The 18,658-nt window shown below is 35.0% G+C and overlaps 3 protein-coding genes across 3 annotated transcripts; 2 read left to right on the top strand and 1 right to left on the bottom strand.

The window, feature by feature from the left end:
* Positions 1-385: 385 nt before the first annotated feature.
* Positions 386-3,093, bottom strand: LOC131851872 (carbonyl reductase [NADPH] 3-like). Its single transcript, XM_059202438.1, has 2 exons — positions 1,940-3,093; positions 386-1,062 (listed from the first exon to the last, which is right to left on the bottom strand). Exons 1-2 carry the CDS (start codon positions 2,574-2,576, stop codon positions 857-859), a joined length of 843 nt encoding a protein of 280 aa, XP_059058421.1. The 5' UTR covers positions 2,577-3,093; the 3' UTR covers positions 386-856.
* A 183-nt stretch (positions 3,094-3,276) lies between these two features.
* LOC131851895 (protein lethal(2)essential for life-like) lies at positions 3,277-4,662 on the top strand. The gene has a single exon (XM_059202455.1). The coding sequence runs from the start codon at positions 3,321-3,323 to the stop codon at positions 3,735-3,737; it is 417 nt and encodes a 138-aa protein (XP_059058438.1). The 5' UTR covers positions 3,277-3,320; the 3' UTR covers positions 3,738-4,662.
* A 3,067-nt stretch (positions 4,663-7,729) lies between these two features.
* Positions 7,730-15,472, top strand: LOC131851853 (delta(24)-sterol reductase-like). Its single transcript, XM_059202420.1, has 10 exons — positions 7,730-7,918; positions 8,882-9,037; positions 10,336-10,560; positions 11,091-11,185; positions 11,629-11,803; positions 12,032-12,190; positions 12,991-13,188; positions 13,664-13,795; positions 14,761-14,965; positions 15,166-15,472. The coding sequence occupies exons 1-9, from the start codon at positions 7,730-7,732 to the stop codon at positions 14,962-14,964; spliced, it is 1,533 nt and encodes a 510-aa protein (XP_059058403.1). The 3' UTR covers position 14,965; positions 15,166-15,472.
* The last annotated feature ends 3,186 nt before the right edge of the window (positions 15,473-18,658 follow it).

The following is an 18,658-nucleotide window of genomic DNA, read 5'->3' as shown; positions in this document are numbered from 1 at the left end:
ATCGAAAGTAGCTTGCTTTATTAGGTGTGTGTGTATCGGTTGACGGGTGAGATATGGCAGTGTAATTACAGGGTACAGAGGCAGAACGGAATGGAATGCATGAGGGGTTCTTCGGAGGTCACATAATTACTTGATATTGGAGGTCCATGGCATAGAAGGACAGTAGCCACTTACCATCAAGTTGGTCGACTTGTTTGAGGTATTACTCATATAGAAAAATGCCAATAGTGTTAATATAATACAACGACTTATTATGTGCTGAGATTCGAGCGCTATGAATCATCATTGCTAAAGATAAATGTTGAACTTTTCCCAATAAGATGATCACGCGATAACGAGCAGTTTAATAATCTCTCCAACCTTTTGTTTAGATTGGTTTTACCTCTCCCGTTTAGATTGGGTTGCACAAGTAACGGCTTAATTCAAATACAGTGATGTCAATGTCGGTAGACGTCTGCAGTTTGTTCAGCTACCGTCACTAGATAGTCCAACGAAAAACGCTACGCATACGGCACACAAGAAGCACAGGTAAATACATACTAAGTCGTTTATCAAAAAAAGTAGACGGTAGGTATAAAAAATATGACGTGCACAAGAGGGCAAAAGTTCCTATGGAAATAAATGATTTTGAGCCTTAAGATGTCGCGGATCACGGTTATTTTACCATATTGTTGAAACTACCTTTTTTATATAGAATAGGGAACATACGAGCTGGTGACTCACCTGGTGGTAAGTCATTACAGCCGCCCATAAGCGCCCGCAAGATTAGGGGAATTGCAAGTGCGTTGTTGGCCTTTTAATTTAATTTATAATAGTTTTCACTACTTTCAAAACTATGTATAGTCCTAAGACCCAATTATAGTCTCCCATCTATGTACCCTCTCGGGTCAGGCCCGTGCCACGAGACGGCCGTGCCGTCGTGCCACAAGTAGAGGCCGCTTCCCATGGGCTCCAACGCCAGCCGTAGTGGCTGCACGGAACCCTGCTGCGGGGATACGTTGCCGCCGCCTCGCGTCATATCCGACATCACATATCCGGGGTGCACGCAGTTAACCATGATACCTAAAACATCACGTAAGTAAAATAATTATTTATCTTCCTGTAAAAGTCGGGGGCAGTTTGCTACTGTATTAGAATAAGTTAAGCCGTTTTTAAGATTAGCGAGCTCAAATCTAAACTAATATTATAAACTAATATTATAAAGCTGAAGAGTTTGTTTGTATGTTTGAACGCGCTAATCTCAGGAAATGCTGGTTCGAATTGAAAGATTATTTTTGTATTAGATAATCTATTTGTCGAGGAAGGCTATATAACATTACGCAAACGGGGAAAGTTATTCATATTTGAGACCAAAGATAATCGCAATAGTGTTTTTGTTAACCACGCGAACGAAGTCGCGGGAACAGCTAGTGCATAGATAAAAATTCTTGATTTGACTACATACATCCTCCACTAAAGCACTGCCAACGTACCTACATCGATAGCGTAGGCGAGCGCACCATGCGATTCGTCCATTAAAACATTCGTAAGCTTCTAAAACTATATGCATAATCCTTTCATATTATGGCCCCGACCTCACGCGGGCATTTAAATCTTAATGAAATATCCAACCTAAACTCAGATATTACTCTATTCATGGTTCAAAACTTTGCACAAAATACTAGCTACCCACCCAGACTTCCGGGTGTACATGTATTTTATATATAAACTTTCCTCTTGAATCACTCTATCTACTCGTATTAAAAAAACCGCTTTAAAATCCGTTGCGTAGTTTTAAAGATTTAAAGCACTTTGTTTTATACTATGTAATGATGTACAGACAATAGAATTTTGGTCTGTACTTTGTGTACATTGATCACAGAAACCTGTCGGTCCTCGGTTACCTCTTCTATTTGCAAGTTTTTTTCAAACTATAATAAATAAAAAAGTACCCACATACCTCTATTTGCTAATCTGCGATGTAAATTGAAAGTATAAGCGTTGACTCCAACCTTGGAAACGACATATGGAGATTCTCCCCAGCCCTCTTCTATATCTCTATTGTCTCTTACAGCCTCTACATATTTATGAATTTGTTTACTTAATACTTCTAAAGATAAATCAGGCGAGCTAATTATTTTGCGCAGTTTCTCTGACGGTATTCGAGATAAATGTCCCGAAGAGCTTGATATGTTAACAATTTTCCCGCCATTTTCCATCATAGGCAGCATAGCTTCGCAAAAATTAACTAAAGCTGTAAAATTTACCAAGATTGTTTGTTCTGCTTGATGTAATTTTGGTTCCTTGGCATCTTTCAGATAAAGTATTCCAGCATTGTTTACAAGAATGTCAATTTTGCCGTGTTTTTCTTTTATGAAATTATAAAATTTTGTTATACTGTCGTAGTCAGTGACGTCTAGTTGATAGTACTTTGGATCTAATCCTAGTTTTTTCAATTCTTCACACGCATCTCGTCCTCTGTTGGCATCTCGTGATGTTAAATATACATTTCCATCATATTTCTCACAAAGACCCTTAACTATGGCGAACCCAAGTCCTTTATTGGCTCCTGTCACTATAGCTATCTTTTTCGACATGTTTTATTATAACATGTATCTAAAAATTATGGCAATAATACTTTTATTAAAAGTATTTATATCTAATCCAATTTTTTATATTTTCAATAGCTAATAATTAACTGAATACTTTTATAACTTGATTATTGTTATCGCCTTTATCAGTTTCTGTAACATTCTAGACGGTTTAATTACTGGGTACGAATGTTCCATTGAAACACAGTTCATCGTCATTGACATAGATAACATGGGGACATTAATACTTTACGATTCGTAAGCGACACGAGGTGATATCATACTATTGATTCAAATTAAACCACAAGGACATAAAAATGCACTTTTAGCTTCGGTGCTTTAATTATCAAAAGAAAAGTTTTGTATGGATTCTTAAGATTTTTTTCTAGATATGCTTACACAGAGTCAAAATATAGTTTTATACCTGCATAGGAGTATTAAACTGTACAGATATTCACAAATATAGTGTTTGAGCGATAAATTCAAAGCTATAATAAGTCGAAAAGTGTGAAGTTACTATGAAGCTTGCAGTTACAAGTATACAATGAATGTCACGGTTACGTTTCGCAATCGTATCGAACTCGTTTCGTCTATGCTTGAATACCGCGTCGGCTTTTTGTTCACAACGCCATCTATGTGTTCTATTATACAATTCATATATATGCTATTGACTCATGTTTATGTCATTATTTTATAGAAGCACGCGCAGAGTAAACTAACATTTGGTGAAAATTCTGGAATTGTGTCATCATGTCACTATTGCCGCTTGTTTACAGGCCTTTTGGTGATGAATTTGTGTTGAGATCTATAGATTGGTTAGAAAACTATCCGTGGAGACAAGAAAATGTTGTTAGGACAGAAAAGGACAAATATGAAATCGTTATACAAGTCAAGGACTTCGGACCGGATGATATTTCTGTGAAAACATCAAATGGATACGTAGAAATTGAAGCACAGCATGAAGAAAGAAAAGATGACCATGGTTTTATTTCAAGGCGGCTTACGCGAAGATTTGAACTTCCTTCAGATTGTCGACCCGACGATGTAATTTCTACGTTATCTTCTGATGGAATATTGACTGTTACAGCCCCAAGACAAGTTTTAGTTAGAAATAATACCGTGATTCCTGTTACACATGACAGCTCAAATTTTAAATCTAAACTTTGATATGTTTATGTGTGCAACTAATATATACATGTGATAAGATGAATCTATTTTGCAAAAGTAGGATTTCAATATATATATTTCCAAATGTTTAATACGCTGTGTAAATGCAGACTATTGTTACGTTGCAGACAGACACCAGCCATTCGCTAAAGTGTTTTTTCCAGACAATATTTTTTTCGAAATCAACTACTACATACTACCCTTAGCTACTGTGCTTTGTTGACGCTACCGTTGGTTTCCTATAATGGTCTCCTGTGTAGGTATCTACGAATATGTTTACGCAGCGCTTTAAAATATGGTGGGTATACGTGTAAATGTCTAATGGGTAATTAGACCAATTTAAGTGAATTTCGGGGTTTAGATGTTGATTAATGAAATTTGGTGTTGGATGGGACTATATACTTAAAATATATTTTTTGGTTGCCTAACATATGTATATGGAGATTAAACAAATAATATAAACGACTGCAATGTCCGACATACATGTCGATTAGTAGAGATTGTAGTTGTGATTATATTCAGAGTAATTGTAGGCTTGACATATATCTGTAAAAATTTTTTTTATGGTCTGCGAAAAATATTCGCACTGTCATGTCAATGAGGGCAAACAACCATCACAGATTATAATAATTAGGGACGCAATATTATATTGAATACGTACGCACCATATTTTCTCGTCCCCCAAATACAAATTCACTACAACTGAGATTATTTGGAGTAGTAATTCACTACGAATTTGCTGTTTTATTAAAGTGTAAATAGATGTTATATATAATAATTAAAAATACTTGTAAAAGTAGTACTTTATTAATGGCAGGGCATTTGCCGTTGTGAGCAAAAATATATGTGATATAATTTATTTAAACTGTCCTTTTGTCCCCATTGGAGAACAATGTACTACTTATCTACCACTTGTGATACCTAAATACACTTTGATTAATAAATATTTAGTATTTTATTTTAATTACTGTTTTTTTATCTAATAAAATACGTATGACGTAATAAGCGATTATCTTTGCGGCCGCTAAATGACTTGTTTTTTGCTTTTAGATAACACAATCTTTTTTGTTACACGTAATACTAGCTATGTTTTGGTCTGCAAGATTGGAATATATTGAAAGAAATCAGTAAATGTTTGCGTGAATATCTATAGATATTTCTGTATGAAAGATGAACTAGCTATTGGCAGTGAGATTACTACTTTGTTTATACCATGATAGTGGCAATCAAGCATACGGCAGATGGGCCGATTGCTTATTATAACCTATTAATGTACGAATTCATAGTTCTCAGGAATGAAAACGTGTACTATGGCGGTACTATGATAATTATGTACTATTACTGTACATAGTGTACACTATCAAACTAGGGACGATTACAATGTTTAGATGAGTCATCAGCTTGTTTCTCATTCCAATTTCATATAGAAATTTACATTTTCACATAGAATAACAGTAGAGACCTGCAAAGCAATCTCCGCAAACTATTGTGGAAGCGCGGATCCGAAACTCGTCCGAGTTAGCTGCAGGCTGCGGTGTTAGTGACAAAACTCACAACTTCAAGAGAGGGTAGGTATTACTCAAACAGTTTTCTACCTTGTCATAAAAATAGTTCAATGCTAATCCTGCGAATATTATAGACACACCTATTTGTTATTCTTTCAAATAATAAATACCGTATGGATTGGTTATAAATAAAAAATATCTTATTTCCATTTATCCAGTATCTATTTGTAATTTTAAAAATAAATTAACATCTTTTCACTAAATGCATATTGAAGTAGGTATATATACTTGCATTAAAAAAATATTTTTTGTCTGTTCTCTGTCTGTCTGTTTGTTTTTTATTTTGCATGTAATTTAAGAAAAGTTAAATTTCACGTAGACCAAGTCGTGGGTAGGAGCTAGTATGATACATTTGTGTACTATCATAATAGAGATTAAGAGATAGGACTAGAATTTTTAGGCAAATTTATGTGTGCAGCGACAAGAGTTGTATTAAAAACTGTACAAAAGTAAATATCAATAATGTCATTGTGACCAAGTACTCGTGTTTAGTGTATGTGTACTCGGCAACACGTAGTAAACACGTCTTCGCGACAGCAATTTAATATAGACACCTATGCTTAATTATATCTTGATACATATAAGATTAAAGAATTAAATTATTTACTAGATAAAATAAATAACCTATACAAATAAATAAAATTTTATTGTCTGTTTGTAATGTCAAATAAACAGCTTTTCACTAAATGCAATGAAAGTATAAACGATACTTACAAATACAAAAAATATATAATTCCTGTCTGTTTATTATTGCTAATCTCTGTAACGGCTAGACCGATTATGATGGGGCATTCACTAAGATAGGTACTGTTATAGGAAATAACTTACGATTTAGGGGGAAGAGAATTGTTAGTAATATGGTCTGATAACCCCATTCCTAGCAATATACTATGTCAGGTTGACCTCCATGCAGTTCCCTCTGGAAAAACTCGTGGTAAATTCCTAGTTAATTTGCCAGGATGGGCTAACTTAATGGATGGGATGACTTGACTTCATTCTCATCTTATCATTATCCACTGGTGCCCCGCCAGCGTAAACCGTTAGCGCAGGTGGGTGCAGAATGTCACGTATTAATAAAAATTCGACTTAAAATAAATAAGTAAAAAGATTATTTTATTTATTTTAATAAATAAAAATATTTCATATCATGGAGGCGAAGTAATAGCTAGTCTATTTTACAATTCTAGGTAATAAATTAAATTATCATTTAAGTATGGGTAAGTTGAATTGAAGATCATGTGCACTGAAATATTGGTATGGTTCTTATTACAACTCAATAAGGGCTATTTACAAAATCGTCAAATGTTTATCGATTTTAATTCATGTGATTCGCTGTTACGATATAAAATATTGTGCTTTATTGTGATACCATAAGGTTCTATATAGTATGTGTCTTGTCTCTCGCATTGCTAATATTATTAAATCGTATCCTTGAAACTCAGTTTAGGCCAAGCTATGATCTGATGCAGACTGTTCGGAGAAAATTATAAATTTGTTGGGAAAAATCCATGAGGTGAGTCTGTTGATATACGTTTATAAATAGTTTGCAGTACCTACGTATTATAGATGTAAACACAAGAAACTATGCTATTAAGTAGCACTTTATTTTTAATGAAAATATGTTTTAATGTATAATAGTAAAAAGTATGTGATGTAATCCACATAAAGAATTATTCTCTTGTTTGTATTCTGTAGAAACATAATTATGTACATAATTAAACCCCTTGGTTTTTAGTAACGTAATTCAGGGTACAGTCGACATACTAGTTAGACGCCGACGACGGAATTAACCTCAGAACGTCGTTTACATGCCGATTTTGATTCTCAGCAGCCGGCCGACATTACCGTCGAGGAGTATGAATGGCTAGCTGTGCCCGCATGAAATTTATATAGTATGTGTTATTCCGTGTATAAGTTATATTACTGTAAAGTCATCGAAATCTGTTCAGTAGTTTTTCTATCCATACTCTACATCTCTACATACTACTATATCCATACTCTCAAAAATTCGCTTTTCGAATATTAGTAAGATTCTATGATATGAGGTCTATTCCCTGTAGAAATTTGGACTATTGTGAATAGTCAAAGTCTTACCCCTTAACTCTGCTGCTGCTGTCTGCTTATATATTAATTAGTTCATTTCATTAAAAATAACACTTTATAAATTTAAAAAATATTGTTTTACCTGCATAATAAATACAGACGTATTGAAAACGTCATTATTTTTGAAGTGGGCAGTTCATTGGCAGTGGTAGGGAACTACACTCTTTTAATTGACTTCATCTGGCAAAACATTCGTGAATAATTAAAAGGATAAATTGTTAAATAAATTATTAAATATCTACGCACATTATTAAAAGGACGTAATTATATTACGCATCTTTGAACCCTATGCAGTATTTTATTTTATTTTTACTCCAGGAAACAATGACGTTTCAAACGGAGAGCTTCGCCGAGTACGTTATTGTGGAGTACAGATGGCTGATAGTGATCGTTGCATTACTCCCAATATCGTTGTTATGGAAGATCTGGTCCACCTTCAGGAATTGGTTGGTGTTCACGCTGAACAGCGCTCCCAAGATGCACGATAAGAAGGTCAAAGATGTACAGAAACAGGTACTACTAATTTGTAAGTTCTATTCAATGTTTCCAAATGAATTATTTATTAATAATATTTTACCAAGCTACCTTGCAATAAAAGTTCCGTCAAAATCGGTCCAGCCATTTCGGAGATTATCCGAAACAAACAGACAGACAAAAATTGTAAAAAATGTTATTTTGGTATATATTTGTATTCATACGCATGTAGTAAAAAACGATTATTTTAATATTACGAACAGACACTCCAATTTTATTTATATGTATAAATTATTACGTGTTCCGCTTTGAAGGCTTTTCATAGCGATTTTTTCGAAGGATTTTGACTGTCCTATTTCACATATCGCACACCTTGTACAGTACTGGATTAACTCATATTTGTTATGATCGTCCATAAAAATCGCTACCACATAGCACAATGATTGATTCCGGAAACCACGTGGTCAAACTGATAGAGACTAACACTGTTAACTTCATTCCTAATAATGTAACATGTCAGGTTGACCTCCACGCGGATCCGCCTAGAAAGTATCGTGATAAATTCCTGGTGAATTTGTCACGATGGACTAACTGACCTGACTTCATGTTCATCTTATCGTACTCCACTGGTGCCCCGCTAGCGTAAACAGTTAGCACAGGCGGGTGCACCATTCCATTATCATCGATTGAAAAATACTTGTTACTGACAATTCCCTCCTCTCCATAATTAAAATATGAGGCCCATAACAATAATGCAATATAGTTTTATTAATTATCATTACCTTTATCCCATAATTTGGGGTTGCCGCAGTATCTCAATTTCCACAGGTGGCTCATCGGCTCATCGGCTCCATCAGCCGTCATCTGCGTTTAACACGTTTAATTTTATGAATATAATCATTCACACAGTCCATCCATTCTTCAGCTGTCCCTGCCCCTTTACATATTTTAATTTATTTATTATAATTCAATTAAACAATAAAATAAAATAAATATTTTCAGGTGAAGAGGTGGTTGGCAGGCGACCGTAGCACTCGACTGTGCACCGCTCGACCCACCTGGCAGACTATGTCATTCCGTCATGGCATCTATAAGAAGACCTCTACCAATATATCTGTTAATCTCGTGGATGTACTGGAAGTGGACACTAAGAATATGGTAAAGTTATCTACTTAATTTTTGGTATTTCTATAGGTAAATAATAATATAAGATAAAGACTCGGTGTACGGGGATTTTCAAGTCAAGGATAGTCAAGAAGGAACACAATTGTACAATCACAGAAGCTTAAGTACAAACTTAGAATATAAAGATATTTTTTTAATATAAAGTTTTAATGAAATAAAATAGTACTACATATATAAATTAATTATTTATGTACATTATATAGGTATAGGTATAGTCTAGACACGAATTATGTACTGATATCACATATAAAAATATTGTCATGAGAAAGTGATAGTAGAGTTGATAAATAAAACATTTTTTAAATAATATTGTGAAAAACATTTTATGTCACTCATAACGACCACGAACGACTCACCTCATGGTAAGCGGTAACCGTCGCATAAAACACATGATCAGCACTACGGATATAACGTCATTATTTGGCGCCCATGGAGCCCCTGCTTGCTTTGCCATTCCGACTCTAATAACTATGGATGCTGAATTCCAAAGCATTTCAAAATGAATGTTAAATTATACAGGTGTTCCTAATCCCACTAGAATTTCAGATAAGTTATTGTGGCTAACGGCACTTTATCATTCAACATACGTCAAATGACATAATCAAACTAGCTGTGTCGTCGTCAACCAATTTATACACGAAACGATAAACTTGATAATATTTAATTCGTACCTACCATGTTGCCATGCAAGAAAGTTATGCCTAATGTCCATGGGTACAGATAGACTGTAAAAAGTCGTTAGCGTGAGTACCTCAATTTCACCTATTTCAGCTGCCAAGCAGCTTGCTTTGTATGCTGTATTTCAGATGAAGGGTGCATATTAGACAGTGCACTTACAGGATAGGAGCCATGATATCTCAGTTCTCTGGAATGACAACACATGAATGGTATCACGTGGATTATGTGATAAGGTGATATCCATAGTGTTCTTCATGTATATAAGCGACGGTTTCCGCTTACTTACAGGTGGTCAGTTTGTTAGCTATTCCATTTACATAAAAATGGTCATTAGATGGCTAGTCATCTTGTTTGTTAGTTACATTAAATAGGCGTACTTAACTTCTGAATCAGGAGAAACCTCGACCCGTTGAAGAATAAGTGGTAGAAATCAATTATTCTTCGCCGAGTCGAGGTTTCATTATATCTCCCGTAATATATTATTTTTGTTACCATTTCCGAGAATAAAGGTATGATACCTCCGAATCGGTTAATTTCACGAATATTTTTTAGTTTTTATGACATCTGATCTGGAAAACAAATGTACATTCCAGACAGTTCGTTGCGAGCCTCTCGTCACGATGGGACAACTGTCACGCACCCTCGAACCTTTGGGCTTGGCATTGGCAGTGGTTCCCGAACTTGACCAGCTGACTGTGGGTGGTCTAGTCATGGGTACAGGCGTGGAGACATCCTCGCACATTCATGGATTGTTCCAACACATTTGTCTCCAGTACGAGCTAGTGATGGCTGATGGATCGGTCGTCACTTGCACTAAGGTAAAAATTATTTTTTATAGAAATACTAGCGGACCCGCATATGTCGTCTTGCTTGGTAAAGCAGCTCTTCCTCCTTTTCTAACAGTGTTTTCAAATCATCGAAGAACACATTAAAATATACAAACAAATTTTAAATCATATCGATCCATCCGTTTAGGTTTAGTTACATGATAAACACATGTACAGAAGAAGTATATACATTAAAATTAAACTATACTAATATACTAGGTCAGTTTTAATATATCAAGTCAAATTTCTGATACACTAATGAAACCATTTTAAGTGTAAATCTGAAAATAAATTTTGAACATTTCATACTAAATTAATCACGTAATTGTTTGTATGAAAGAGTAGTGTCACAGATAACATAATATTACATAGTAGTATGTTGTTAGTAGAAAAGTAAATTTTATTTGCAACTCTTGGTTTTATAAATATGTTATTTGACCTTGAACTATTCAGATCGAGGTATATATAAAAAAATCCGAATATATGCTTTGTTGTGCTACTACCATAACGTTTCGTTCTAGGACGAGAAACCAGACTTATTCTATGCCGTGCCCTGGTCCTACGGAACCCTAGGCTTCTTGACTTCCGTTGTGATCAAAGTCGTGCCAGCGAAGAAGTAAGTTTCTTGTTTTTTTTTAGTTGTACCTGTAGGACTGCGACCTGCAGGGATCTACAATAGTAGATTACCCTTACCCTTTTTTCGGAGTTGGCCTCCTAATAAATCTTTTTTTCGCCTTCCATCATAGGTAATCCTTCAATTTGCGCATCTATCTGTGATTCTTCACAAATATTCACGAAGTATTATTTGTACCCGTAGTAATAGAGTCAATTGTAAGGAGTATATCATAGGGTACTCGACTTCCACGCGGTTACCCTGGAAACCATCGTGGTTAATTCCTTGTGAATTCTTCGTGATAGACTAACTTACTTTACCCCATGTTCATTTTATCATCCTCCATTGGTGCCTTTCCAGCATACACCGATAGAGCAGATGGATGTACTATTTCATAATAATTTATTTATTCGTATAGAATAATCGAAGTTCTGATAATTTACTAGGTATGTACGTCTTCAATACGAGCCCTATACAAGTTTAACAGAGTTGGCGACGAGGTTCTCTAAAGAGTCATTAGATAATAAACCACATCAGTTCGTGGAAGCGCTTCTCTTCACCAAGGATACTGGTGTTGTGATGACAGGAGATATGGTGGATGAGGTCGGCACTGACGGAAAGGTAACTTATAGAATTCTATAACGGAAAAATAATATATTATATATGGAAACTTAGTACGTACATCTCCGCTAATATTATAATCAGTTTTATTGAATGTATATTGTTGATATAGAATCTTCAGAACATCCCCTAGAAGGGATAACATTGAAAAATAAGGGCACGATTTTAATTCCATCACGATTTACACTTTTAAGGCGACTTTTTTTAAGAATATTATATTGATTTTAGTTAAATTGCATTGGAAAATGGTACGCAGAATGGTTCTACAAACAAGTAGAAAGACACTTAAAGAAGTTTAAAGCGGGTAATAAACAGCCAGCTGTGGAGTACATACCTCTGAGAGACTATTACCACAGGCATACGAGAAGCTTCTTCTGGGAATTGCAGGTACAGTTAGTCTGTTCGTAACTTAACATTTATTAAAATTATATATGTTTATAGAGACCAATAAACTCATCTCTCTCTATCTCTATTTTGCGTCATTTGTCCCCGTAAAAAGTCAGATACTTGAATATCTCAGTCTCGCATAATATAGTATAGTAAGTTGCTTTATAAGTTGTATTTCGGTTGTAGAATGCAGATTGGTCAGTGAAATTACAGAATAAGAGGCAAGATATTCCTCTGGAATGGCATGTGTGGTCGACATATTATAACATGATGTATATAGGAAACGGTTACCTACCGCTTACCGATAGGTAGGTCGTCTTCTTGTTTACCATTCCTATTGCATAAAAAAATGATCGGGATAAATTTACTATAGACGAAGGCATCACGTTCTTTCAAATGGGCATTCAAATTCGAATTTCATCTACGGCTAATCCAGACTCTTATGATATGTCAAGTCTACCGTCAGTTCGGAATGATTTCGAGATGAGAAGAACTGACAAAAAACTCAGCTCGTAATCTTTTCAAATAAATGTTGTACATGTTTACAATAATACAGATTCATTTTTAAATTCAAATTTGGGAGAATAGAGAGGCCACCAGCATATGGTATTGCAAAATGAATTAGTTTAGTCAGTGTTCGTAATCCGAATAGACCAGTCCTCACAAGCTGCACCGGTTCACGAGTACGAGGGATGAGCCAGCCATCATTGCACTCATTCGAATTATTTACTTTTGCATTTATAATATTAATAAGATTCAAGTTACTTAACACATAATGCTATTAATATTTTCAATCGCAGGATATAGTTCCATTCGGCAACAACATAATCTTCCGCGTCCTATTCGGGTGGCTGATGCCACCGGAAGTGTCGTTGCTGAAGCTGACGCAGCCAGACGCAGTCAGTAAGCTGTACGAACGAGCTCACATCATTCAAGACATGCTCGTACCTATAGATCGTTTGGAAAAAGCGATTTTGAAATTCCACGAAGAATTTGAGGTTAGTTTCTACATGATGTAGATTTTCGCGCCAATCATAATCACATTTTGACACTACTGTCCAGTGCAGGTGACAGTTGTAGTTTTAGCACTGCCACCTACATAGAATATTCCGTCCGCCCTTTTTCAAAGTTCGCTACCTAGACTCGTCAGGGACAAGAATTGAACGATATTCTTACAAGCGATGTTCTTAATCTCCTCAGGATGCAGTGTGTACTTTCCAAAGGAGTTATTTCATTCAAAAGTCATGCTGTCTGACTACTTTAGGATCCAAGCAATTTCCTTTGTAAACTACATTTATATTGAAGTGAAATTAAAGGGTAAGACATCTGAGTTCTCCGGAATGACAAAGAATGAGTGGTATCACGGGCGCGCATTGTGATGTCCGTAGTACAGTAAAGTATATAGGCGACAGTTACCACTTACCAAACAGGTTGTTTGCCATTTAAATTACATAAAAAAATAATATCTTGCAGGTGTACCCAATTTGGTTGTGTCCGTTCAAAGTACTTAACCAACCAGGACAACTCAAGATTAAATCTGGCGACTCGCAGATGTTCGTAGACATTGGGGTCTATGGAGTACCAAAGGCTAAGGGATTTGAAACCGTAAGTACATCATCGACTATTAGTATAGTTCGCGAAAATGTCTAGACAAGTGTTGGCATAGTAAGACTAGTCATTGGGGTCCCTAAAATAGGGTCGAGGGCAGTAATGGCTGGCTCACCCGTTATACAAGTGAACGGGTGCTTGTAGGGACTGCTCATATAACTATAACTTATTTATTTTACTCAAGTAGCTGTTATATTTATTTACTTTTGTCATTCATGCTATTTGTCAATTTGTTATAACACAAAATGCTAAATATGTAATGCTAAACAACATTTATTTAAACGAGTAGAGTTTCTTGTTCGTTCTTCTTGTGAGGAGGTTACTTTCCAAATGAGTGCTAGAAACAAAAAAATGTTGCATGACTATTGAAAAGCACTTATAATTTGCGAAAATTCGATGCTCTTATTTGCTCTCGTCTTGGATCTCCCTGACTATTCATTCAGGCCCATACAGTCCCATTATATTTTTATGGACATACGGTTTAACTTTATAACGCTGTTACTAATAATTCTCATTGCAAACAGCTTAAAATCTATAGTTTTGCAATTATGTACAGACTGTTTTATGGTAGCTTACACCTGCACAGAACAATGATTCACAGAAAATAGTAAACCCATCGATATTAATTTGTTACAAATTTTACTATTACTAAAAATATAAGTGATCGCTGTCTGTACATGGAAGCTATAATTTAATAATTTATCAATGCAATAAAATCCAAATCAATAAATATGCCATTTTTGTACGCGCTAATCTCTGAAACGGCCTATCCGACTTGGTACATTTTCTACTAATGTATTCTGGTAAGCATAAAAATTTGCGTCTTTTTAATTATTTAAACTATTTAATTGATTAGTTACACAAAAAAAATACCAGTTGACAAACAAAATAAAAAATATTGTTGATTCTACCGTACCGGGTATAAGTACAATAAGAGTTTACTGTAACATGTCTTTCTCTAGGTCGCTTCAACCCGACGTATCGAGAGCTTTGTCGTCCAGAATAATGGATTCCAAATGTTATATGCCGACACGTATACAACCCTTGAAGAGTTCAGGAAGATGTTCGACCACACACTATACGACAAAGTCCGAGACAGTCTACCATTTTGTAAGGAAGCTTTCCCTGAGATACATGGAAAAGTGAACAGGACTGCCAGAAAATAATGTAATAATAAACACTACTGAGATATTAAAATTAAATTAATAACAATTATATTATTATAAGTTTACTTCTGCTTACGATGGGGCAAACAATGATTACACTAGAAAACGATATTATACAAAATATTTAAGAATCTATAAATGCTTGGCAATTTTATTAATAATTAAAATACATTTTTAAGTAAAATGCTGTTTACTTTTCAGTGGTGACCCACTATTTCCAAGAATAATCTACTGAGTTTAGTAATAACCGCCAAAAACGTTGGAAATTCATTTCTAACTAGATTCTACCCGCTACTTTGTCGTGACGTGACTATAAGCACAGATAAAATAATATTATAACTGCAATTAATGCCTACATTGTTGGTTAAACAGATTAAAATTTTTGTAGATATTGTGTAACATCACAAAATGTAATATGTTTGTAGGCTACCAACCTCCTTGCATAAACTAGCCATATAACACAAACACATTTTAATAAAAAGTATATTGTCGTAATGTCAAATTGTTTCGCTTGCAAATTACTGATTTAAAATGAGTTGTTAAATTAATTATTATTTGTTATTTTTAATTCTGTTATTATATACACTGTCATATATTCAATCTTTTATTAATATCACTCCTTCTGTATATCAACACGCCAACCATAACCACTGCTGTTGACCGATTTACAAGATGGCCGGAAGCAATACCTATAATAGATATTACAGCAGAATCTGTCGTTAAGGCGTTACTTTCTGGCTGGATTTCTAGATTTGGTTGTCCTGAAGAAATTGTTACAGACCGTGGTCGTCAATTTGAGTCGGCAATGTTCGAACATTTGTCTAAGATGACCGGGTTTCAACACAAACGAACTACAGCCTATCATCCAGCTTGTAATGGTCTTGTTGAACGATTTCACAGGCAACTTAAAACTTCAATTATGTGCCATGCAAATAGTTCTTGGACGGAATCACTTCCGTGGGTATTATTAGGTATTCGAAGTTCTTTTAAGGAAGACTTACAAGCTTCTCCGGCAGATCTTATTTATGGAGAGCCGATAAGACTGCCTGGTGAATTTTTCGATCGTTCTTCAGAAGGATCGACCGATGTAACAGATTTTCTTGCACGTTTACGTACATTTGCAGATAAAATTAAACCTGTTGCTGCTTCACGTCACAGAAGTGACAAAATATTTATTTTCAAGGATTTAGCCACTACCAATCACGTTTTCCTCCGAGAAGATGCTTTGCGTAGTTCACTTCAACCAGCATATACAGGTCCATATGTTGTAATACATAGAGGTGATAAAATTTTTAAATTGCTTGTAAAGGGTAAAGAAGTCACTGTGTCTATCGATAGGCTTAAACCCGCTTTTATTCTCAGTGATCAACACGAGTCTACCAATCAGGATTCCAATATTACCACAAATCGTACTACTCGTTTTGGACGTCGTGTACATTTTCCAGACTTTTATCGCCCTTAGCCAGGTCTCAAGGGGGGAGTAATGTAGGCTACCAACCTCCTTGCATAAACTAGCCATATAACACAAACACATTTGAATAAAAAGTATATTGTCGTAATGTCAAATTGTTTCGCTTGCAAATTACTGATTTAAAATGAGTTGTTAAATTAATTATTATTTGTTATTTTTAATTCTGTTATTATATACACTGTCATATATTCAATCTTTTATTAATATCACTCCTTCTGTATATCAACACGCCAACCATAACCACATGTTCAATAGATAAAGCTAAGTAATTCCTGAGAACAAGTACTTTGTCAACATGTACACCCGTGCGAAGTCGGGGCGAATAGCTAGTTGTGATATAAAAAATGGCAAAAAAAAACCATAGAGCATTCTTCTAAATTGGATTAAATGGATTCCTATCCGTTTTTGTCTCCTAGAAGAAATATCTCAAAGTTGATTCAAACACTATTTCCGTAGAAAATTATGTATTATGTAGTGATATTTTGTCTATGCCCTTATGTTTCTATAAATATCGTATCGTACGTTAAACCAATGGAAACTACGTATAGAAGTGGAGCAAAATTATAGCTGCCTTGATATTTAGCGCGCATTAACTTACTCAAATGACTGTTATTTCAGTTTATGGCTGCCGTAACACCATTATGCTAGTACAACTAAATGTAATGTTTACTGTTGTTGTCCGTTTAGTGGAAGTTCGTACATTTCAGTCGCCTGAGCTGATTAATTTCAGCCGTCAAGAAACTTTGTAAATTTTGTTTCAGATTGTACAATTAGATTGGACTGTGAAATTATGATATGAATGAAAAATTTTATATTTTAGTTTTATAAAAATAAAAAGTTCAAATAAAGAGGATTCACCACAAAAATAGTGTCTCAACTAAAATAAAACTGGTTGTTAAAAAAAAAACTAATAGTTATTAGCGTAGTATTTAATTTTTCGAGTGATATCAAGTCACTAGTAGTATTATTACGAGTAAATTTCGTAATTTCACAATTGTTTATAACTAAATGTGACGTGCGATGAACTTTTATATCGCTTGCGGTTTGGCGGCGACCCTATCAGTTGCTCTTGACCTACTGACCGTGCCCAATTTAACAGTGCCTATTCCAGAAAGTTAGTTTGGAGAGACGAACTTCTTAGCATTCCTTGCATTTACCGAGAGGGTACCGGGTCGGTGGCGTAATAGAGAGGGAAACTCCGAGCAGTTTCCGGAATTTGTGATCTGGGTAATAGGTTTAACATACTCGCCTTCACCGCTCGTGTTTCTCTCCCTGCTCAGCCAAATCCAGTAGGAGCCTGCTTTTGGAGCTTTAGATTTACGGTCTAATAGAAACTTTATTGCAGTTCTAGACAGGCCAAGATGTTTTTGAAGATTATTGAGAGATTTCGTTAGTATACCTCTCGCTCCCACTTCGACCGCATATAAATTAACCACCTTGTCATTTTGAGTTAATTCGTTTATTGGTTTGTAACCAGTTTTATATATTTATTTTTATAATATGGTCTTTAAATATATTTGTTTCACATGGCACAGTGAGCTCGATCGTCGATCAATATTACATGTCGTCCTAAAATACACACATTCCCTTTTTTTTACGTGTGGTGTTTATTTTTTTTAGCGGAAGAATGGAGTACTCTATTTACGCTCACTTCCGCTAAATGTAGGATACAGTAGTAGAGTAAGTAGTTATATAATTATTAACCTATGTATGTAATTGTATTGCTGCTTCGAATATAATTGTTACGTAAAAAAATTAAATATAGAAGAACAATGAGCGGCCTTATCGTTAACTCTCTCTTCTAATGTAAAGCAGTCTGGTAGAGATATTTACTTCTGGTGGAATAATAATTATGTAACTAATTGTTCTTATGTATCATCATAGATATCTAGATGCAATAGATATTCCCAGCGTTGTGGCGATTACGGTCCTACAGGACTACCGACAATCCGGGACAGGGATATCAATCATATGAGCATACTCGTATAAATTCAAGATTATTACGAAATTATTATTATTACGAAGATATTGTAAATGATGGCTTTATTTCTTATACTTACATTATATATTGGCTTTACTTCCAAAGGTCACAGGTTCGAGTCCTAGCAAAAATAATTTATATCAGTTGTCTAGCCCCCATAATACAAGCTCTGCTTAGTTTGGGACTAGATAAAGTTATGTGAATAGTCCAGAGCTTTTTTTTAATATTATTATTATTTTAAT

This window comes from Achroia grisella, unplaced genomic scaffold (assembly GCF_030625045.1).
Source record: "Achroia grisella isolate CSIRO2021 unplaced genomic scaffold, CSIRO_AGI_Agris_v1 utg1174, whole genome shotgun sequence".
Taxonomy (NCBI): domain Eukaryota; kingdom Metazoa; phylum Arthropoda; class Insecta; order Lepidoptera; family Pyralidae; genus Achroia; species Achroia grisella.
The sequence above is the reverse complement of the archived record's forward strand: the minus strand, read 5'-3'. Positions and strand labels throughout refer to the sequence as shown.

What these genes read in the sequence shown, in the direction of transcription:
- LOC131851872 (XM_059202438.1), bottom strand. Translation starts at nt 2,576, where the DNA reads ATGTCGAAAAAGATAGCTATAGTGACAGGAGCCAATAAAGGACTTGGG. An exon ending in TCGCAGATTAGCAAATAGAG is followed by an intron (nt 1,063 to 1,939) that starts GTATGTGGGTAC and finishes GTGATGTTTTAG; the next exon opens with GTATCATGGTTAACTGCGTG.
- LOC131851895 (XM_059202455.1), top strand. Translation starts at nt 3,321, where the DNA reads ATGTCACTATTGCCGCTTGTTTACAGGCCTTTTGGTGATGAATTTGTG.
- LOC131851853 (XM_059202420.1), top strand. Translation starts at nt 7,730, where the DNA reads ATGACGTTTCAAACGGAGAGCTTCGCCGAGTACGTTATTGTGGAGTAC. An exon ending in TCAAAGATGTACAGAAACAG is followed by an intron (nt 7,919 to 8,881) that starts GTACTACTAATT and finishes AAATATTTTCAG; the next exon opens with GTGAAGAGGTGGTTGGCAGG. An exon ending in AATTCCACGAAGAATTTGAG is followed by an intron (nt 13,189 to 13,663) that starts GTTAGTTTCTAC and finishes AATATCTTGCAG; the next exon opens with GTGTACCCAATTTGGTTGTG.